The 24,098-nt window shown below is 42.1% G+C and overlaps 1 protein-coding gene across 11 annotated transcripts in view; it reads left to right on the top strand.

The window, feature by feature from the left end:
- TACC2 (transforming acidic coiled-coil containing protein 2) overlaps positions 1 to 24,098 on the top strand; it is a 234,635-nt gene that overhangs the window by 189,806 nt on the left and 20,731 nt on the right. For 10 of the 11 annotated variants that reach the window (XM_019485888.2, XM_019485887.2, XM_019485889.2 and 7 more), the window contains 5 exons: positions 608 to 815; positions 6,304 to 6,365; positions 7,272 to 7,384; positions 9,427 to 9,598; positions 10,617 to 10,757. In XM_019485888.2, coding sequence (XP_019341433.1) covers positions 608 to 815; positions 6,304 to 6,365; positions 7,272 to 7,384; positions 9,427 to 9,598; positions 10,617 to 10,757 — 696 coding nt within the window. The remainder of the gene's footprint in view (positions 1 to 607; positions 816 to 6,303; positions 6,366 to 7,271; positions 7,385 to 9,426; positions 9,599 to 10,616; positions 10,758 to 24,098) is intronic. The other variant, XM_059730067.1, reaches the window with a different exon arrangement.

The following is a 24,098-nucleotide window of genomic DNA, read 5'->3' as shown; positions in this document are numbered from 1 at the left end:
TATAAACTTCCCACCTACACCCTGGATCATGAGTAACATGAAAAAAAGTGTGCAGTAAAGGCAACAAAGAAAATCTACAATGGTTCCTCTCGTATGGTGAAGTCATTTTTTCACAGAAAAAGTAAAATGCAGTTGGTACATTTTCAGTTTACCTCATAATCAACACAATTTACTATATCATTGTTCTAAAAGAATTGCAGTGTATAGGGTAAAGCAGAGGTGGGCAACTATTTTGGGTGGAGGGCCGCTTACTGAGTTTTGGCAAGCCATTGTGGGCCACATGACAGGCAGCCCAGAGCAGATTAATATTAATTTTCTAACATTTTTAGGGGCCCTGCAGGCTGGATAGAATGGCTTGGCGGGTCACATCTAGCCCGCGGGCCGCATTTGGCCCACCCCTGGGGTAAAGAGATTTTAATTAGCAAGAAAAAATAGTTCTCCAACTCTAACTATTCAGGTATGTTATATACCTGCAGTAGGTTGCATGAAATTAAAGTGTTTATGAAGGAAATTAAACCTGATGAATGAATTCAGAGAAGTGTTTCTTTCTAGTTGTTTGGCATGATCACAAAGAACGATAAAGCCAAGTTGCCTTGTTTCTCTGCAGGACTCTACTCCATTGCCTACTCCAGAAACACCCCCAGTTATATCTACTGTGGTTCATGCGACAGATGAGGAAAAACTGGCATCGTCAGTGACCAGTCAGAAATGGACGTGCATGACTGTGGATCTGAATTCGGATAAACAGGATTACCCAGAGCCATCTGACCTATCTACATTTGTAAACGAGACCAAATTCAACTCTCCCACAGAGGGTAAGCTTGTATACCACCAGTCTACTCTAGTCAACATTTTATTTCTCAAGGCAAAGGCAAGAAAGAATAGGGGGAGGAAACTGAAGGAAAAATTTCCTTTGATCTCTTGTGTCTTAAACAGAAGGGATTGTGGGCTGATACTGCCCTCAGCTAATGTGCTTACACCCAGTCCAGAGACCACTGAAAGAAATGGCTTTGGTTTTTTTCTGGGCCTGTAGTCTTTGACTTCAAGTGGTAGAGATTTGGGCTTCAGTACTGAAGGATCCAGATTCACATTCTGCCATAAATCTGTCTGCTATGTATAAACTTCCTTCTTTAACAAAGCATGTCTCTCAGCTTTTATCATACATTATAAATATATAAAAGCCCAGGATATCCAGCAATGTCTAGATTAGCTTTCACTAATACATATTCTATGCCATGCTATTCTGTTCTGTTGCTCCAAGAGTTGTTCATCAATTTTTTGAGGCAAACAATTGTAAGATCCTGTTAGAATTTTCTATATTATCATTAATTCTTTATATTGTTCATAGTCTGTGAAACAAGAAAGGGACGGAAACTATTTATTGTGAATGAGCAATTCTCACTCTCGCAGGGAGTCACAGTCGCATAGAGCAGGGCTTTGCAGATCTGCCCTAAGGATGCAACTTATAAATGAAGGAAGCTATAAATATGAAAAGGCTAATCTATTTCCAAGGCATCTTTTTCAGACCTTGCTGGTTTCATTTTCTCCATCATTAATCTTTTCTGCCCAAAGGCCCAATGGGATGTTAAAATAATATTGAAATTTTGTCTCGTTAAAGACAGCCAGATTAGGTAGGCTTGTACACCATAACCTAGCAAACATGTGCCTAACTATGCATGGGAGTAACTGTACTGGGTTTAATTGTACAGCGCATATGAATATTCATGTGTACACTTAACTGTTTTTATGTCTAGGACCTTTCCGAGGTCTGTTGAAGTTCCTTTTTGGATGGATCACTCTGAATAATTTATTCCCTACCATTATTAAATGGATTCATGCATAAATATACGAATCAAAGGCATTTTAAGTGACTACATCATATAACATTCATGCTGCCTCTTTAAAGAAAAGGTGCAGCAAAAATTATTTTTTGAACAAACAACCCACTTTACGGAGGCACTAAAACCCATCATTTCAGCTTGTAGCAGAAAGTGAACAGACCTCCTAATTAAATGCTAATCCTCTTGCCTCACATGTGTGGGTAGTATGTGCAGAGTTTCAGATTGCACATTAATTATAATCAACAGTACTTCCTCTTTGAGATCATTTAAAAATAATCATTCCTTCCCTTGACAGTTCTGCTCATGCTGTTTTGGGAAATCTTTGATTGATTCCAGGGATGCCTACTGATGCATCTGTTTAAGTTCTTTTAGGTGTTGTGGCTATTCTTCTGTCACCAAAAGCTGTCTTTGTACAGTGACATCTCCACCAGTACATACTGTTCACTCAGACTCATTCACACCACTTCGTTAATTCATTGGAATGGCCCTCATCTTGCCATCTACTTTAATTGTGTGTGAAAAACCACAGATATCAGAAAAGAATCCTCTTTAATGAGCCAAATAATTTCTTTCATTTCTAGTTCATGCATCTCTATCCACAAACTGCACTTGGAACCAATGAGGTTAAATGAAGATCAACCCAAAAATCAAATCACATGGATTATATATGCATGGCCCTTAAAGTGTGGATTAAATCGACACACAGTTGTTATCCTGTCTGCCAGCAGAGGACACTGACAGCCTGTCCCTTGGTGTACACTTTCAAATAGGTTATTCACTAGGAGTTAGGAGCTAGTTTGTACAACTGACTGCAAGATGGGGAGTTAGAACAAATAGAGGTATTTCCAAACCAGTGAAGTTTTTTAGTAATTTACTTCCTGATTTCTTCCACACAGGTGTTACATGATCTTATTTCTCACTTAATGTCAGTATTTGTATTTCTTTTTTTTGCTCTAAGTAGAAAAGAGTACATATTTAATACATGTAGTTTCTAGGGCGGTGCGAAACTTCAGGTACTGATTCAATTCGGAGGAGATTCGGCCCGATTCAGTGGCCAAATCTCCACATCTTAATCAAATCAGGGGACTGATTAAAAGGTCCAAATTGATTCGAAGCTCTCCGAATCTTTGGAAAAGATTTGGAAAGCTTTGATGATCGGACAGTCCCCGCCTGCTGCAGCAGGGAGCTGGAGCCAAACTCCAAGTAGGGGTGGGGGGGGGGGCTGGAGGAAGAGGGAGGGGACCATGGAGGGGGGCCCTGCTAGGCCCCATCCCCTGGCTGCTCCCCCAGCCCCCCCATGGCTGCCCTGCCCACTCCCCCAGCCCCCCCTGACCCCCACCCGCTCCCCCAGCCCCGCCATGGCTACCCCACCCACCCCAGCTCCCAGTGTTTTAAAAAAAAGCCCTGACTCGCTGGGTACTGCTGGGCAGGAGGGCGATCCCCACTGCCCCATGCTGCATGGAGAGCTCTGCATGAGCGAATCCTCCCCCTGCTCCCCCAGCCCTTCTATGGCTGCCTTGCCTGCCCAAGCTCTGGCCCTTTAAGAACCCCCCCCCAAAAAAAACCCTCCTGGACTCACCAGCTCCTGCAGTGGCCTTGGGGCTTTGGGGGGGGGCTCATGGAAAAGCCCCCCGTGTAGTGGGGGGGCAGCAGGGATCACCTCTGCCCAGCAGGAATGGTGAGTTCAGGGCTTTTTTTTTTTCTTAAAGGGCTGGAGTTGGGGTGGGCAGGGCAGCCATGGGACAGTGGGTGGAGAGTCAGGGGGCTTGTGGCAGAGCCCCCCACATGGTGGCGGGCAGCGGGGATCACCCCACCCTGCCCAGCAGCACCCGTTGAGTCAGGGCTTTTTTTTTCCAAAGTGCCGAGAGCTGGGGGGGGGGAGAGGGGGGGTGCAGGGCAGCCATTGCCAGGCTGGGAGAGTGGGCGGAGGAGGGGCCTGGATGGTTGAGAGATTCAGAGATTTGGCAGTAGCCGAATCTCTGAATCAGATTTGGCCAAATCGAATTGGTACGGTGATTTGAATCACCGAATCGAATCTCTGTCCCCCGAACTGGCCGAATCTGAAGCAAATACTAGCCGCTTTGCACAGACCTAGTAGTTTCCTTCTGTTTCCTTTAGACAGTTAAGATATTTACACTTACTTGCTATTTTTTTAAATGAGCCTCATTGGTTTTGACAGCTAGTCTACTTGGTATGGCGCACAGTGATAGCATGGCTGAAGTGGCAAAAACACCCCAACCCTGACTTGTGTATCAGTGTGGCATGGAAGGGGCAGACCACGTGGAAACTGCAAGGGGCTTGATCCTCATTGCTGACAGCAGCTGCACATGTGCCTCCAGGCAGACAGCAGGGGAGAGATTGCCCTGCGCCTTGAAGCATGCATGCAGTCACCATCAGCACAGAGCTGGTTCAGAGGCTCCAGAGCCCAATGCAGCTGTTTGCAGCCCCTGCAGCCACCATCTGCAGCTTCCCAGTGTCTGGGCCAGCTGTGGCAGACAGCTGGGAGTCTGCAAACAGCTGTGCTGGGCTCTGGAGCACCAGCACTGGTTCAGTGGTGGTGGTGGGTGCATGCAGGGCTCTAGGTGGACAAAAGGGGAGGTGACTGGGGCAGTGCAACCTCGTCCCCTCCGCTGCCATCCTCCCACAGGCATGCATGCAGCCACGTCACCACAGAACCAGGCTAAGGGCTCTGGCGCCTAGTGCAGCTGTTTGCAGCCTCCTAGCTGCCTGCCACAGCTGGCCTGGGCTCTGGGAAGGTGTAATAGATGGTCAGCAGGCTGCAAACAGCTGCACCGGGCTCTGGAGCACTGGCTCTGTGGTGATGACAGCTGCACATGTGCTCCCGGGCAGATGGCAGGGAAGGGGCCAGGGTTGTGCTGCCCCAGGCCCCTCTCATGTTATCTGCCCATAGGCATGCATGTAGCTGCCACCACTACAGATCCAGTGCCAATGCCTCAGAGCCCAGTGCAGCTGTTTACAGCCTCCCGGCTGCAGCCGGCCCAGAGCACAGGCCAGTTGTGGCATGCTGAGCAAAATGACCTTGTGTGCCATGCTTTGGCACACGTGATGGGGATTGCCAAGCCCTGCATTAGACTTCTGCTGAAGGCCTCTTTATGTAAAGGTACCTGGTCATTTGGGATGGGTAGTCAAAGCTGGCTGGACATGCTGTTAGCCATATCGCTGCCCTGTGTGCGGGTGGCTGCAGAAACTAAAATGCTTTACCCATGTTTTTGCACTGGACTGATATGCTGAAAAGAGGCCGTTGACTTTTTGATTGTTTTCCTGACATAAGGTATCCCAGTTCAGGAAGGAGTTTTCAACATATTTTAAGCTTTTTGCACATGTATAAGTTCCATTAACTCACGGTTAACTGTATAGAAATGAAGTTAAACGTGTGTTGTTGAGTACTTTCCTGAAGCATATTAAAAAGAAATCTGAAATAGAGTAAATAAGCCTTTTTAAATAGGGAAACTATGTAACGGGAGTCCTTAATTTTTTATTCCCGGGAAACAGACTGTCTTTTCCATTGTGCTGTTTCTCTGAACTTCACTGTAAACTGGTTTTAGGTGCAAAACCTGAGAGATATCTTTCGCATCTTAGAGTCTGGTCCCAAATTCCTTTCTTAATGTTATAAACCTGTTGATTTTAGTGGGACTACTCATGTAAGGTATTTTCATGCACTGGCAGGATCAAACCCTAATCTCAGATTTGTTTCACTTATCTCCTGTCTGTGTCAGCAGTTTCTTTGTCTGTGTATGTGTCTATATCAGTTCTCCCCTGTGTGACTAGGACTTGAAAGCAGTGCTGGCTAATTCCTATGAATAATTAAGAGATATGAAATAATAGAGCAGTAAAGGCGTTTATTAGAGGTTGGGAGAACAGAGCTTCTCTGTAAATACTCATTCCTCAGACTGTCCCTATATAACAACAATTTGAAATAGCAATGCTATTTAATTATCTTTCGCCAAGTGAATTTCTGGATTTGTAATCCATCTTTTATCTCAAGTGACAAAATTATAATTTGTCATTAAGATCTGCATAATTTCACATATGAACAAATTTGATCTTTCATGAACTTGCAAAATCTTTCTTCTTTCACTGCAGGAAATAATTATCAAGAAAAATATTTTTGATGGTTTGTAATAAGCTATGGTTAAGGTACCATAAGAGTGGAAAATTACACAGTGGGTTTGCTACTTTAGTAATTGTCATTGGATGTGAAAGTGTGTCTTGGACAAAGAAAACAGGTTGACTAGGAGTTTTGCAGGCAAATTCATAATAGCATGGATCAAATTTTGCCTTTTTTTGCTATAGGGCTTGTATTTTGTTTCTCATGCTTGTTAGAAAAGCATCACTAATAAAGCAGGAATAACACTTAAAAATGTGTAGTTAATATTTCATTCACATATGCAAAAACTGTATTTCCCCCCATATACTGGGAACATTTTTCTTTCTGTTGCAGAGCTGGATTATGGCAACTCATATGAAATAGAATATATGGAGAAAATCGGCTCCTCCGTGCCTGTAAGTTTTCACGTGTGAATTTCCACTTCCATTTATTTCCAAGCTGTAGTCATTATGAACTGATGTGGTAATGCCATCTGGACAATTCCCAGCTACACACTGAATTAACTGTACATCTGCCTGAAGCAGATTGTATGTACAGTTTCTCTTAGTCAGGTAAATCATATGCACTTTGTTTGCCCCTACGCTTGTAGAGGCTGTTTAATCTGAGATAAATTTTCAGTTGCCCTTTTTGCAAATTAAAACCAGTTAAAAATTCCCAGAGCAATCTCCACTGGGTTACTAAACAGTGCATGGAAATCCACAAACCGTGACTAAATGTTTTTGTGGAAGGAAATGGGAAATGAGTGCTTTTCTTCAAAGCACAGACTTGGTGTAAAAAGTGGGAATACAGGATTTTAAAACATCAGATTGTTTTGTCTTATATTTATTTGAGTAATTAGATAGACATTTAGGATGTTATTAATTTCTAAGTTCTTTATAGTGCTCATAAAAATGAAGCATTCCATCAATGGGAAACCCTTGGGTATTCGATTTGATGAAGGAAAGTCAGTTCCAATTAACTTTTTGATGATGCTTTCAGTCAGTGGGTGCCATGTGATCTATCCCAAAAGAACAGGTTACAGAATTTAGGCAGTACCTCAATTCTAATTAATCCCAAATGGTAGTGAAAAACAATTTGGAAAGTGAATTGTGTGTTCACTGGTGACTTCTTTTTTTTATAAAATAGGATGTTCTTTTAATGATGTATTATTATACATTGTGTTTTAGCACCAAATAGAAAATACTAGTCTGAAGACCCTAGATTGTGAGCTTCAGATGGAAATGCTGTTTGTCAGTCATTAGAGTCAGTGAATTGGTATAATGTGGGAATTTGTTTAATATGTCCTTTTTTTTCTTTTGAAGGATGATAGTACCCAGAAGAAACAGTCTTTGTATCTTATGTTTGATGCCCAGCAGGAGAGTCCAGTTAAATCCCCTCCAGTCAGGCTTTCTGATTCGACAACTCCATGTTCAGGGTATGTCACTTAAGTAAAATATAGTTCATTATAAAAGAGTGTTGGGGTAAGGATTACAGTTAAATAATTTCTGCTTTGGGCAGTGCTTTCTTTCTGTACAGGTTTCCCTTGATTTATGCATGTTCTTTATATGCAAATTCGCTCTTATGCAATGACCATATTTAGACCCATAATTCATTATATGCAAGGTAAATTCACTCTCGTGCAATCAGCTTAGATGCCTCCCCTGCCCAAGCAGGTAAGTCTGTTGGAGTGGGGAAAGGACCATGGCCCCACTCACCCCAGCCCTGGCTGCAGTGACCCCGGGAGCAATCAACACCAGCTGCCTGCACCAGGGCACAGCGCAGCCCAGGATCAAGGTGAGTGGGGACAGATGGAGCATGGTGCAGCCCAGTGGCTGCAGGCAGCTGGCTCCCAGGGCCACTGCAGTTGGGGCTGGGGTGAGTGTCACTGTTCCCTCTGGTTTACTGCCTTTGCAGCCCTGGGAGTGGCACCCTTTCTCCCACCCCTTCCCTAGTCCCAGCCTCCCTCCCTCCCTCCCTCACTGCCATGGGAACCTATCCCTATTTATTGCATTGTAAAGTGCGTTCACTTTATGCAAATTCAATTTATGTGCCATTCTCCGGGAACACATGTACAGCATAAATCAAGGGAAACCTGTATTTTATTTTTGCCTACTTTATTTTGAAACAGCCCATTTCAGTGAAAGGTCTGTAGTATAAGGAAAACTAGTCAGCAGCACAGTGAGTGGAGACTCAAACTTTGTATCTCTGTGGCATAGCTTTGCTGATTACTTCTAAATCTGTACTCAGGCTAAGCGCTCTTGTCAATGTATATTGTGATTCAATGCTTATAGCTTTTTCTTATAGTTTAAAGTTAGTTTCATTTCAGTTTAAGTAAAATCTCCAGACTGTAACTCTTGTTTTGACACTTCTAAACTAACTGTGTTTTCTGGCCAATTCATCCATTTTCTAATGATGATAAGAGTTATGGGTTGTGTTGACCTTTACAAATGACATTGGCTCTGGTTAAAATTATTTGGTAAATAAATAAATAAATAAATACATGTAGAAATGAGAAACAAGGGACAAGTCCTAAATATTTAGTGAGTAGATGTGATATCTTTTATTAGACCAACTGAGTAGATGGAAAAAAATTTCTTGGCAAGCTTTTGGATGCAATCACCCTTCTTCGGGCATGGGGAGCCTCTGCTGTTCTGAGACTCCAAGAAATGAAAGAAGCTAAACGTGTGGCAGGTTGTCAGTGAAAATGAAATCTCAGAACAGCAGAGACTCCCTATGCCTGAAGGGGGGTGACTGCGTACGAAAGCTTGCCAAGAATTTTTTTCCAGCTGCTCAGTTGGTCTAATAAAAGATAATCACATTGACTCAAAGAACCTTGCCTGCCGATGTCCTTAGACCAACACAGCTACAACCAAAACCCCAGCAGATACTAGGTGATGCATGAGATAGTCATGCCTCTTCCACCAGAACTGATTTTATCCAGATTATTTTTGTGATAATTTGAGAAACATATTTCAAACTTTGAGAAACATATTTCAAAGTTGCCAACCAGAAATTCAAATCAGTGGGCTTTGAAAAGTATATTTCAAAATCTTGCAAGATAGAACTGATATAAGATTGAATTATTGTAGTAGTATCCTGTTACACTAGCTTTTATGAGTCTGAGAGCGTGGCTGTTTAACTAAAAAGGTTTTGCTACATTTGTAGCAGCATTTGATTGATCTGCATAGGGCTCCTAACTCAGTCTGAAAATATATATGTTATCTCAGAGGGTCTTAAACTGTGGTCTGCAGACCACCACTGGTCCACGAGCTCCATTCACGTGGTCCGTAGAAAGGCTGCGGAACAGTTGAGAATACCTGTACTTGTAAGGTAAGACTACTGGTAGTAAAATATGAGTCATGCACTTTGATTTGTAGAACAAAAAAGAAGTTTAAGTGGTCCGCTGAGACCTTCAGCAATTTTCAAGTGGTCTGCAAAAAAAAAAAGTTTGAGAACCACTGTGCTATCTTATTTCAGGTCAAGTTTTGAGGAAACTGAAGCCCAGCTTTCCTCTGGAATGAAAATCCAACATCCAGCTTCTCGTGCCCTGACTGCTAGCCAAGAGACACACTTACAAGCACCTGACAGATCTAAACAGAAAGACTTGGAGCCCATGACCCTAGGAACAGCTTCAGAGACCATTGAAATAGTAAGTAATTGCAAGAAGAGTGATGGAAACATTTTCCTATGACACCAGTCCTCAATTTTGAAAGGGAAAACCTGCAGATTCTTCAGCTAGAACGTGCATATAATTACTGTTAATTACACATAAGGTTCCAGTGCAGAAAGTGTATCCACATTTTGGTGCCAGGCAAAAATTCGGTTCAGTGGCTTTGGTCTCCCCTTGATAAAGATGCTTAATTTTCACTGGTTATAGCAGCATTTGATGGGATACCCTGCTGTGGTCTAAAAAGTTACTGTTAACAGTAACAGCATGATTCTGTCCCCTGTTGATAGCTTTCAGGTTTGGAGTCACCTGCAATTTTGGCTCTTGCTAAATTTATTTTAAAGAAACATGCAAAAACACTGTAGTATGTTCAAAAAGTTTAATGGTGGTAGTTTTTTCAGTTCAGTTAATCAAACAAGCCTCTGGAACTCTTTGAAGAGTCCCTGATTGAACTACAGCTTTCAGAAAGTTTCACTGCTTGAAGACAGATGGACTGTGATGACTGCCTGGTACCAAGATCTGGTCAGTAAACCACAGTCTGAGACCTATTGCTTTAGAGCAGTGGTTCTCAACCTTTTTTGCATCCGAGGCACTCTCCATAACATCTGTGAATTGATTGGAACCCAATTTTAAAAACAAATCTCTGTATTACATTGCTTACCTCCTTGCAGGGCGGCCAGGAGGTGGGGGGTGTCATATCAGCAAGGCAGGAACACGTGTAAGCCTGCCCTTATCTGCTTATCTCCTTGCACTTTGTGGCAGACCCCTCAAAGAATCTGCCGTTACCCTGGTTGAGAATCACTGCTTTAGAGGTTTTGACATCACTTATTTCACTCCTCAATTTTGCGGGAATATGACTGGACCCTTGTTCAATTTTGTCTGTATTTGCTCATCAGTTATCTGCGCCCAAAAGAAAACATAACCAAGGCAGGTGTATGGTTTTCAGCCTGAAAACATGTTGACAACCTCTGATTTGTTCTATATCCTCCTTACCCTTTAGACTTCTCCTGAGGACTCCTTTGTCTCTGCTGATGCTCTTCTCAATAGGATATCCCAGCAAACTTCATTAAGCAATCAGCCTGAATATCTAGACCCTGATTTAGCAGAAAAGAATCCCCCAGTATTTGCTCAGAAACTTCAGGTTTGTAGCAAAAGTGTAAATGTTAGTGTTCCTTTAAGTTTGTCTAACATCAGTAGAGAACACATTTCCTAATCTTACAAAAACTTACTAAGTTTCAAGCAATTTCCAAAGTTCCTTTTGCCTTGCAAAAAGGTTTAAGAGGGAGTGAGATATTAATATAAACCTGTCGGTGAATAAAATAGAATACAAATGTTAGTTCAGGAATGTTAGTATCTTTATCTCAGCAACATGATCTTACTAATTATATGCATTTCCATAAAACATTTTATTTAAAAAAAGAAAAAGCTCAGAAATTTGAACACAGGACTCATGATGGAGAGTTTAAGATGTCATATACCTTACTTTAGTCAATATATCAAAAAGCACAGAGACAGTTGTTTTAGGACCTAATTCTGCATAGTGGAGATTGCAGTCAGGCATTTTTTCCTATTAATTGTGCTTAGTATGTAATTTGCCTGCTTTCTTCCAAAGAAAGGAAATAGCTTTTGAGAGCAAATCTGTGTGCATCATGGCAGATTTTCCAAAATAATTCCAAAATTTACATTCAAAACTGCTGATTAATGTTGCAATTGCTGCTGTAAATGAACATATAGTGACTAATGAAAGGAAGAAGTAAATCCATTAAAAAAAAAAGTCCTATAGCTAATTTCATTTTGGAAAATATCCTTGTACCCGAAAGCGTGTAATGTTTGGCCCCTGGTGGAGGTGTTTCTAGATAGAAGCATATCAAAGCTAACTGTAAACCTGGTTTTGTGTTTTGCTGATGTTTGAATTCTGAAAGGGACACTGCATGTGTGTGTCATCCAAGACTTGTCCTCATGCTATGTTGAAATATGACATTCATTTTTTGAATGTGTAAAATGGTTACATCATGTTTTTAACCCATTTTTCTGTGAATTGTTCACAACCAAACTACTGACAGGAGGAGTTAGAGTTTGCTGCAATGAGGATAGAAGCACTGAAGCTAGCCAGGCAGATTACCTTGTCTTCTTTCTCCTCCTCAGATACCGAGGTATCTGTTTTATGCCTGTAATATGTGTGTGAGTGTGCACAGATTAAGAACCAGAGTGCTGCTATTTTTTTTTTTTTTTAACAATAAGGGGACTAAACTGCTCAGACCGAAGTTTGAAGTTGTGTGCACCTCAGAGTATCTGAAACCAAAAAGCATGCTGATAGCTGGTCTCTACACAAAGTATGCCGTCACCTTCTCCTTGCAGGACACCTGTGCTTCCAAAATTAGGTGAGGGCAGATAAGAGACAGCCCCGTAACACAGGGTTCTGCCCGTAGAGGACCACGTGCTTTGTTTTTGATAGCAGAATTTGATCTATGTGCTGGCTAGCATAACAAGTATGGGTGGTTTTTGCATATAACAGACCCTGGCTGGTGGTGCATTTTGCCTTAAGCATGAGATCTGATGACTTGACCCTTAAAGTTCAAAAGTTAAAAGTTCAGTCAGTCCAGGCTTCAGGCTTCTGAACAATGGGATTCAAATGAGCTGAAAAAAGACCCCAAGGGTTCCAGAGGGAAAAAGCTTCCCCAGTATAAATCCTCTTTATTCATCAGGATCTGAAGCTTTTCTTTATTGATATTTCTACAGCATGTTAGCTAGTGCCTTGTCAGTGTGATGCATCATCAGAGTGAGGCTGCTTCAGTGATGCATGTGGCCTCTGTATTTGCAACTAGACTTAAATCAACCCTGATTATAATATGTGATGTTTAGTCAGACGTGTGTAGCCAGTTTTGAAGGACCCTTATGGTGCTTTTAACCAAAAGGTCACAATATCCCCAGGGAGTTTTAACTCAGTGGTATACTTGGAAGGCGATGTCAAGTGAATAGAAAGCTGACAGGACAACAATGTCCTACTGCAATGAGACATTTAGTTCCAAATCAGGAGAATATTATTCTGACATGTCATTCTCCAGTGACCTTTCTTTTATTATACTAATGATTAATAAATCAGTGGGAAAGCCCCACTCCTAATCCCATGTCACTTGAATATTTAAGCGGCAGCTGTTCATCGCACCTTAACTGCATGTGTCTGGCTTAGAGATTAGACGTGCTCTGGCTAATGGTTAACTAGTTAGTTCATAAAAGTTAAACTTTAAAAATTTAACTTCTGTATGATTTGATGGCTGATTAGAATAAGTTTGATTAGTTTATTTTATCTCGGTAAAGTATGGCCCATGTTCCAGCTGTTTGAATGATTAAATTGCTGTTTCCTGAGGTGTAATAAATGGCATAAAATATTTCATTGTTTGAGGAAATAGAATTGTTTCTAACTGTAGGAATCCAGGCATGCTCTTAATGAAGCAATTCAGAAATGGCGTGATTGACTTCAGTGGAATCGGGTTCAGGCCCAGTGTTTTTTATTAGAAACAGAATGAACAGACGGGAAGGTAGGGTGGCAGAGGTCCCTTCCAGTTTTTTGTTTCTAAGTGATGTACGGGCATTTTCCTGATGGGAGTTAGAATGTGAATATGTGCAGCATGCATACATTTGCTACCTAATCACTTCACTATGTACCAAACATAGAATGGACACGTGACATAGCCATACTACAGAGTTTATCAGTCAAATCCAGGGTAAAGGTAGCCCTTGAAAAATATGTAATAACTTTGGCCCTTATCTTACAAACAAGTTACTACTTGGAGCATAATGTGTGTATTCAGTTTCATCCAGAGGCAGCCTGAGGGGTGGGCAGAGTGGGCAACTGCCCAGGGCATCATGGTCAGGGGGTGCCAAATGCACAAACACATGTAAGCAGTTCATGCTCACAGCATTGCCCTCCCCTTGCCCTACCCTGGCCAATCTCCACCCCAGGCAGGGGGAGAGGTGCCCAGCCCAGCCCACCTCCTGCCTCCAGCCGCTGCTCAGGAGAAGCCAAGCTGGGCATGTGTGTGTGAGGTGGCTCCGACTTCTGCTTGCCCACCTTCCCGGCACACCGTGCCATGCACTCAAACACACCATGCACTCTGCTTCCATGCTGGACTGCATCCCATACCCCTGCCTCACTGCTTCTGCTTGCAGCAACAGCAGCACTAACTTGGGAGGGAGGGAAGAGGTGCCAAAATACAAGTTCACCCAGGGCACCATTTTCCCTAAGGTCAGCTCTGATTTCATCCCAGGTTGGTCATTTGCTCACTACAAATTGGCTATACTGTCATCCAAGTGCCATAATAACAGCTACTGTGGGCAGCTGGCCTTGGAAAGCTGGTCTTGTGTCTGCTTCTTATTATGGAATAAATTTACTTCAAGATAAAAGGGGTATGTTACTCAATAATTGTGCTGTGCATCTGCAGTCTTAGTCTTACTATTCTGTAGTTCTGAGAAAAAGATCACAGAAAATGGAAGTGCTTCCACTTATCATGTTTCAGCCCCCTTTTTTCTAGCACCGAACTATAGAATTTGTAGCAGATAAGACTCACCAATGGGCTAGGACAAGTGGAGCTGAAATGTAGAAGACGTAGATACTACTTAGAGTCTTGTTAAATAACTATTATTATCCAAATGTCTCTCTCAAAATGCCGGGGTGGGATAAACAAGAGATGCATTAAGTTGAAAACATCCTATGCTAACTTAGGTTGAAGGGATGTATATTTGCATGTATATGAATACTTGTGTTTTCAAAGTTTTGTGTTTTTTTTTTTAATCAGTACAGGCGTTTTTTCCAGGGCAGATGTAGACAGGGAAAAAATGAGAAAATAGCAAGGCACAGTTGCCATTAAAGTACAAGATGCAGTACCTCCAGAATTTCTCCTTACTAAGAAATTCACCAATAGATTTCCATAGGGGGTGCCTATACCATAATATAAAAATAGCAAAAAGCAGGAGGGGATAGATAGGCATGAGGAGAGAAGAAATAAGTGACATTTCCAGTTCTTACTGGTAATCACAGGAATCCTGGTAGCTAGAAAGACCCTGTATATAATAGACGTATGCAATGTTTCAGCTGAATGATATGGACATCAGTTAAATTGTGAAGGACTTTTGTCCTTGGTTAACTTCAGTGTTTGAATGGACATGGATAATGTTTAATTAGCCCATGATGAGAACCCTTGTGACTAATGCCGAGTATCTTACGATGACTGATGGAATCAGAGTGGATTAGTATAATAGGATTCATCAGAGGAGTGCAGTGACTTTAATCCAGATACAGAAGATGGTGGCTGGCTGGAACCCTTCCTGGTTGGTGGGCATTGGTTGTTTTTTAATATGGTATGATGGTGTTTAACTGTGCATACAGAAGGAGGACTCTGTAATACCAGTAATATAACCAAAATCAGCTCCTGTTTTGCTGGCAGCTGGATTTTATATGAAAATCAGAATTTACTGCTAATCAAGGGATTATAATAATTGAGCTGCAACATTAACGAACAACATGAATTTAGTCCATCTGAGACAGAGGCTTCTGTGAGAGGCAATGTTTGGTCTACGTCTGACCTGTAATCACTGCTGACTTTAACAGCAGCAACAGTGGTCCCTTGGTCTTCCTTTACCAAATATGTAGGCAATGCAGGTAGAGCTTACTTGGGTACACACAAAAAATTAAAGTGAAAACATTAGAAGAAAAGAGCATTTAACAGGAAATGTGGCGTTAGCTTTCCAGTGGATAAACACTGCTTACTTAATGATCAAATTGCTAGCAGACCGCTGTGTTGTGGCGATTGAACGGGTCACAGAAAGCTGATAGAGCCTGCAATAGCCATTCTTTTGTGGTGTTGAGGTAATGCAGAGGTATGATGTTGAAACCAGCACCTTTACTGAGTAAAGGAAAGAAACAGGGATGAAAGATGTGGGCAACAGTTTGAAGTGGTGTTGGGGGAAAGGGTGGGACATAGTGAAACAGGCCCATCTCTTTCAAAGAGGTGCACCCCTTCTTGGCCAGATATATGCAAAACCAGTGCTTTCTTCTGGAGTCAGCAGAACATGTGCAGGTGCAGAACTGTTTAGTTGCGTTCCTGCTGACCGGTGTGCAAGTACAAATCAAGTAGTTAAAAGGTATGACTCTTCCTGTGAGTTTGTGCCCAAGGTGCACTTCTGAGTGCAAAAATGTTGCTGGTGAGGGAAAGCCAGACCTGAGATAAGTAGAGCACATGTTCCTGTGAGTATGGTAGCAATAATAACTTTTCTGATCCCATTGTAACGTCCACGCCTATCTTTATTCACTTTGGCTTCTAGTTTGAGCAGTAAAAATATTGCACTTGGCAAATCAGATGCATCAGGCCACATTCTAATAAAATAGCTGATTTCTCTAAGGGAGGCTAGACAGAGAGAAGGAAGTGTGTAACTTGCAGATACTTACAATAAGGTTGTGGTGACCCACATTTAAGAATAATCCCTGCACGTGCTAATCTTTCTGTGAGGTTCAGTGATTTATAAATCCGCAGGCTTGTTATTGCCCTAATTAACTTTTTACCTTGCTGAGGTCTTATACTGAATTCATAGCATGGACAGAATCATTTTGAGTGAATACCATAGTTTTACTGGTCAGATTGTTTTATTTATTTTCTAAGGCATTAAAACCAGGAAAATTTAAAACTGGAAAAGTGCCACTTACTAGGCCTGTGTGAAGTGGCAAGTATTCAATTTGGATTCGGATCTGGCAGACTCAGAGGAGCAGTAATTCGATTTGGTGATTTGAATCACTGTCCCAATTTGATTTGGCCGATTCGGCACCGATTTGGAGATACAGCCATAGACTATACAGGCAGCAGTCCTTGAGGACTCTGGACACAGCTGCCTCCAGCTGGTAAGTCTGTTGGGGGTGGAGGGGAGAGGGAAGGGGTGTGGGGGGGCAGATCAATGCCCCCACAACGAGGGAGGGATTCGGGCTGAGGCTGGGACAAGCTGCCAAGCTGGGGGAGAAAAGGGGACTGGACTTGGGGAGGTGGGCTCCCACCACTGCGTGCTGCCAGTCTTGGGGGGCATGGGAGTGGGCATGTTCCCCCTGATCATTCAGGGTGGGTGGAGCCAGGGCTGCGCTCTGGGAGGCTAGCCCCAGCCACAGCCTGGAGCACAGCCCTGGCTCCGCCAGCTCCACAGAGCACAGTGGAGCGGGGGCTATGGGGGGGGGGGGGGGCTGCAGCCACCCTAAAACTCCCCATAGCCCCTGCCACCGGCCTCTCCCCAATTTCGGTGCACACACCCACTGCCATGCCCTGCTGCTGCTTGCCCAGCACAGGACCACGGCATAGTCCCCGCTCCCAGCACCTTCTGCCTGGAGCGAGCTGCACTTGCATTGCACACCCCGCTCTGCCCCCCCACCCCAGCTAGAAAAGCAGTGGTGGCAGGGCAGAGCCCCTGCTCCCAGCGCCTTCTGCTGCTCATCTGGAGTGCAGCCCGGCCCAGCCTGCCCTGCACACTTCCGGGGGCACGCACCCACTCCCATACCCTCCCAGACTGGCAGCACGCAGTGGCGGGAGCCCTTCTCCCCGAGTCCTATGCCTCCCTGCCCCCATTGGGCAGCTTGTCCCAGTCCTAGCCCCAATCCCTCCCTCACTGTGGGGGCATTGATCTGCCTTCCCCCACGTCCACCACAACAGACTTACCAGCTGGAGGCAGCTGTGTCCAGCATCCTCAAGGACTGCTGCCTGTTTAGTCTATGGCTGAATCTCGAAATCTGCGCAAATCTCTCCAAGTTGATTTGATTCAGAACTTCTAATGGGTCTCCTGATTTGATTCAATTTTGAAGATTCAGCTGCCAAATCGGGCCCAATCTCCTCTGAATCGAGTTGACTAACAAAGCTTTGCACAGCCCTACCACTTACTGTGTTTTGCATCCTTTTGGACACTATATGAAAGTGGCTTACAAGATAAGGGCCCAGAGGATCGGAAACAATCATTCCAGAACAGATGTAGTATGATATTTCTGGTAGGCAGGCAGCGTAAGGGCCTTGCTGGACTGCGAATGGATGTCAGAGTTCACAGGATTGGACCCTGACTAATTGAGTGTATCAGACTGTTTTTGAAAAGCTCTCACCTAACTGGCTGACTCCCAAGAGCATTTATGGTACAGATTTCTGAACATAGTAGGTTTTATATTTGTGAGTGTTTCTCTGTTTACAGAATTATTCAAATTCCAAGGCAAATACTGACAAAGCATAATTATATAAAAAGACCATGAGAAATAAGACAGCAGGTAAAAAAACAACAATACCATGTAACATAAAGCACTTTAGAAGTTCCTACTCCCCTTCCTCCCCCTCCTCCTTTCTCAGATATTTTTCATTATCTGGGCAGTTGCTTTGATTCCTCTGTTACTCTGAGCGTAAGGGTTTTTTCCACAGTGAGGATTTTCCAGCTGTTGCTCTGGGGAGACGCAGCAAATCTGAGTTGCAGAGGGCTTTTGAAATAGGATGCATAGAGTTTGGTATCCAATATGCTTTCTGCCTGGAGAAGAGATGGCAGCTTTGATGACTGCTTTTTTCTATCTCTTAATTTCTCTTTTGTCTTTGAATTGGATGAAGAAATAAAATGATTTTTCCCTCTCCAATAATACTGAACTGAACTAGAAACAGTAGGAATTTTTGTTTTGTTTTGTTTTTTGTCTCTCTTCACCCTTACATTTATGAAGTTTTGGGCCATCTGAAATAAATTAATATACTCTGAATAGGTGAGCTGGACTTGTGTCTGAAATGTATTTTACTTGATCGCACATTATGTACTGAAGCACATCATATACTTTCAAATATGTACTAAAAGATAGTGCAGGGATCCACTGGTGTTATCATTGTTAAATCCAGTGGATTTGATGTAACACTTGATTATTAAATTGGAATTGGTTACATGTCATCTCATTTTCCATTGTTTTGTGTGCTCAAAATCCCATTGCAGAAAAGGTGCCTTGAAGGATTGTGTTTGGTTCCCAACTATTGAAGTTAAAAATTTACCTAAACAAATCAATACGCTTTTACTGGAGAGACTTAATGCATGAAGTGTGATGCTTTGCAAATCCCTTACTAAATTGTTGGGCTATTAAATTCGCCTTACCTGACCTTTTAGGATGTATCTATATGATCTTCTGAGTGAGCTTGGGCACACCACTGAGACAAAAGCTCTGTCCACACATGCCTACTCTGTAGTGGCCCAGGTTTGCATATTTGCTGAGTAGCCAGGTCAGTGTGGCTACACAAAGACTGCGTGCCCTGAGACCTGTCTCAGGCTCTCCCAAGCAGAGACCACAAGCACAGGACCACGGCATATGCCATAGGTGCTGACTCCATGGGTGCTCTGGGGCTCTAGCACCCACCAAAACAAATTAGCAGGTGCTCAGTACCCACAAGCCATGGCCACAGGCTGCTCGCAGATTTTAAAATCAAAACAAAACAAAAAACCCCACTGCGCTTTACTGGAAGCAGCAGCACGTTATTTTAACCTGGCTTTGCAGTGTCTGTAAAGAAGAGGAGCTTTAGCAGGGCTTTTTGAAGCTTTTAGCTCAAGCTGATTCCTGGGCTCAACCCGGGAATGCACCGAGTTTAAATCGCCATGGGCTGGGGAGGAGGCATTAATTTATTTTATTTTTTTACATCGGCAAGTGCCCACTGGCAAAAACCAAAGTCAGTGTCTATGCAACACTGTGCCTAAGCAACACTGACCTGTTTACTCAGCAGACTTCCGAACCTGTTCATATATGAGGTGGGTGCAGGTGGGCAAGGCATATTGCTCAGTGACGTTCTCATATGGCTGGGTTCACACACCGTTGTTGTTAAGACCTATACAGATAAACGCTGAATACAAAATATTTGGTCCTAAGTGACACTATACATACTGCCATACTTAGTGTGTTGTGATAGCTTCTTCAGCACAAAATCTGACATTAGGACAGAGTAAGAATGATAAATGCCTTCCTCCACCACTTTCTTCCCATGAAATACTGATTGAGAACAATGGATGAAAAGATTCCACTTTGTTAATAATCATCTTAGAGGAAAATGATGATGCTCGTACAAGAGCAGGTGAGGATCTCACCCCTACCATCAGTGCTTGCGAAGATGTTCTTCCTTTGGTGTGTGCTGTTGATGCTAGTGAAATCTGCATGTGTATGCATGATGAAGAAAAGAGCAGGTCCTTGAATGTGAACATTACATACTCAGCTGCACTTTGCAGTTGTAAGTGATGTAATGCTGTGCTTTATAGTTACAAAGCCCTCTGCTGCTGCTGCTACCTTTATTCTAATCATTACACTTCAAAATGAGAGTCAGAGAGACTAAATTATTGAACATAAAGAAGGTATTTGAATTTTCTGCTGGTTGCCTCATAGACTATTTCACTGTATAGTCCAATATGGATAAAAATGCAGCACAGAGCATAGATTAAAATTTCTATTCCAGAATGCAGTTTGGGGATTATGAATTGCACCAGGCAGTGACATATGTGGGGTGAGATAGAGTTCAAGTGTGTGTCAGAAAATGTTTTAACATCTAAAATGTGTTTTGATGAGAGCTTTGCGTGCAAAGATAGCAAACAGGTATGCAGTAGGGATCTGAGGACAGAATTTCTATGATTTGTCATATAGAGCAGCCATTAATGGATATATACCGGTATCTCATTACCCTATTTATATAGAGAGGCTGTTTTTATTTATATAGAGAGGCTGGTTTTAAGTGGTTTATCAATAGGGATTAAATAGTGACATGTGAAAATTAATCAGAATTTGAAATGCTGCATACAACAGATGAGGCTGACAGGGAATTTCTTGGCCTAAAAGAAATGCTCTGTAAGTATATTCTGTTGCACGAATAACTTAATAATTATGGTAGTTGGAACAAACACAGCTTAGGGCCAGCATTCTGCTTGATCTGAACTGCTCTAGTATCAGAAAACCTTGAAAAATATTCTGTATTTCTTCCAGCATGCTTGTTTTGAAGCACAAGTGAGCTATTTGTAAAATATCTTGTATTCCTCATCATTGCTGTCCTTTAATTGTGATGTTACTGTGGTGGTTTGAGATGCATTGCTTTGCTGTAGTTCAGGTATAGCCCAAGTCCTTAACTTTCCACCTACTCTTCAGGAAACTTCCTGCCTTGCCGGTTGATTTCTTTTGACTAATACTGAGTGGCCATGGGGAGAGAAAAAGAAATGATAATCCCTTCACACAAGGCAATGACATGTTAGATGTCCGAGACTGTAGCAGGAAATGATCATCAGAAGTCTGAGTAATTTGATGTTGTTTTCTCTTTTTGACATAGCCATCAAGTGCATCAAGAGCTTAAAATACCAAGGTGGACATAACCATATGAAATACTGCTTTTCAGCAAAGAAAAACAGTGTTCAGTTGCTGGAATTGTTGGTGCTGTAGTTTCTCATTCTTTTCCTATCGTAGTTTTTAGTTTTAGTGATTTTTTTTCCCTTTCCAAGGCATCCCTATGCCTGCCATGATCACTTAGCTAACCAGTTTGCTGTATGCTCTCTCTACCTTAAAGTGCATCCACTAGCTTTCCTGCACAATTGGTTAGTGTTGGTGTATGTCTGAAATACCTGAATACACTGTGCTCAGAAGAGCTGTACAGAAAATTATTCAGATGCTTGTTCAGATAATTAAAATCTTTGTTTCTGTTTGTATCCATTTTTGCTTTTGCTTTCAATAAATGTTCTAGCAAACAACTGGTAGGAATGTTTGCTGGGAGAGTGAATACTTGAAGTTCATTGGTAGGGGTTTGCACTAGGGCTGTGCGAAGCTTTGGTCAGCGGAGATTCGGCCCGATTCACTGGGCGAATCTCCAAATCTGAATCAAATCTGGAGCCCCTCCAATCTCTCTGAATTGAATTGGAACCCTCTGAATCGATTCAACGATTTGAACATAGACACAGCTTTAAATGTTTTTTCTACATACCTTAAGGTACCACGCGGCTCATAAATGCTGAGATGCTGGGGCGAATGGAGCGTCCCACAGGAGTGTTCGGGGGAGGGTGTCCCCAGTGCGCTCAGCAGCGGACCCAGAAGTGAACCAGAAGTATTTCTGGTCCACTTCCAGGTTCACTGCTGAGCATGCGGAGGGCTTCCCCCATGCTCCTGCGGGATGCTCTACCCGCCCCAGCAACGCACCATTCACAAGCCAGGCCTGGTACCTTGAGGTATGTAGAAAAAACATTTAAAGCTGTGTCTATGTACGAATCATTGATTCTCCAAATCAGCATCGAATCTTCAGATTTGGATTAGGCCAAATCAAATCATGGACAGTGATCCAAATCAACAAATCAAATCACTGTCCCCGATTTGGGCTGAATCCAAATTGAATACAGCCTGTTTCACACACCCCTAGCATGCACAGCAAAAATGTGAAAATAAGGAGTTACATTCATCCAGCCAGAACAAGAAAGAGAAATGTGTGACTTGTATGCAAACAAACCTTGCTTCACAGTTTAAATTTCAACTCCTGGCATCCGATGAGGTACCACACAAGAACTGCTGATTGGCACAGTAAACATTTAGAATAATGACTACAAGAAAATTGCGTTCTGCTTCAGAATAATTTGTGAACAAAAAGGTAGGGAAAAATGGAGCTCATTGTTAGCTATGAACTATTCTCTTGGGTGTACTAAACAGAAAACAACCAATAAATGCCACAGATGTGCCTAAATTTATATAAATAAAGGAAAATAAGCAGCATGTCATGATATTAAAATACATGAAAAATGTTTAAAAGTTTTTAGTATATTTAGGAACAAATTTTGCTTTTATTTTTTTCAATATAAATATATATGGAGATAGTTCTATAAATTTCGAAGCTAATTAAGGTGCACTGCCAGGTCAGCAAATTAGAGGGCATGAGAATAAGGCAGTGAGTCAGAAGGTCATGATTTCTACCTTTATCTTTGCTATGGAATCACTATTTCATTTTTGGGCAAGTCATTTCACCACTCTGATTCCCTGTTGGTTAAAATGAGGATAACACTTGGTACCTCAAATAGCTGTTTTTGAGGGATTAGTTAATAGGCCAACACCTACTTATTTTATTTCAGTAAGCCATTTAATTGGGACAACTCACCTTAGTAGAATGACCATTTCTTTGTAAATTGCTTTGAACACAGCAATCTAAACTCATTCTTGATGTAAAAGTGATGCTAGTAAACCAAAGAGCATGAGGAATGCTGCTTTTTTGGAGTGAATTAACAAGACACTCACTTCTGAATATGGACTGATGACACAGAAAGCAGATAAATTCAAGTAAAAAAATCCAAAAGCTGGTTAGGCACTCCTATATGTACTATTAATTGGCAATCACAAATTACATCACAATCATTTTAAGTTCTGTCCAAGGAAATCTTTCTGATCTGTTTGGCTGCATACTTGTAAAATACACGGCTTCTGTTGTCACGATTCGTCCTTTATTTACCATGAGTAAAATATTTGCCTGAAGTCCCTTGATACTTGAGACCTTTTTTAACAGTTTACATTCCCCGGTATTGTATACAACAGTGGACAGGAACCCTTACTAATATCAGTCATTTTTTCTCGAGAATTCTGTATATTTTGCTGACGTCTCCTTCACTCCAGATCCCATCCATTCCAATAAAGATTATTTTTAATAGTGCCTAAATGGCATTTAAATCCATATAGTCACTGGACTAGAGCTGAACAAAATGAAATCATTTTCAACTCTGTATTGGAGATCTGTTGGAACTTGCAGATTTTTAGTTTTCTGGACTTTCTAGAAGCCTCTCATCAACGTGCGTTTTACGTTTTGGTTAAAGCTCTGAACTAGGATTCAGAAGACCCAGGTTCAGCCCCCCCATATATTCAGAGACTGCCTATATTACATTAGGCAAGTCATGTAGGGTCTTGTTCTTTGTTGCTCTACACCTTGCACAGTCATTTACACTAACATCAACTGCATGAAATGCTACTGGATAAAAATGGTAGTTTATACTACTTTTGCACTTGTTTTGTACTGCTGTAAATAATTGCACAAATACAAGGCAGTGAACAACCAAGCCCTTAACATCCAAGTTTCTCAGTTTCCTATCCATAAACTGAAGGATACTACTTGCCTACCTCACTGAGCTGTTGTAAGGATAAAACCATCAATGTTTGCACGGTGCTCAGATGCTAGAGGGATGGGTCCCCAGGCCAATTGAACCCAATTTCCCTTTTCTCCCCCGGCTCCATAAAAGACCTGAAAATACAACAGAGCTATTAAAGATGCATCATACTGTCCGTTTCACAGTCTTCTTCTTACCTGCATGAAAGAATTGCTGTTATTTGTCTCTTGTACAATTTTCAGTCCTCACCTATTTTTCTTTTAAAAGGTCATTCATTATTTAGCATCCTCCTGTACTCCTTCTACATGTCAGACATTGAACTTGAATTGATTATGCCTATTACATATTATTTACAAGA

Source organism: Alligator mississippiensis, chromosome 6, assembly GCF_030867095.1.
Source record: "Alligator mississippiensis isolate rAllMis1 chromosome 6, rAllMis1, whole genome shotgun sequence".
Classification (NCBI taxonomy): Eukaryota; Metazoa; Chordata; order Crocodylia; family Alligatoridae; genus Alligator; species Alligator mississippiensis.
The sequence above is the reverse complement of the archived record's forward strand: the minus strand, read 5'-3'. Positions and strand labels throughout refer to the sequence as shown.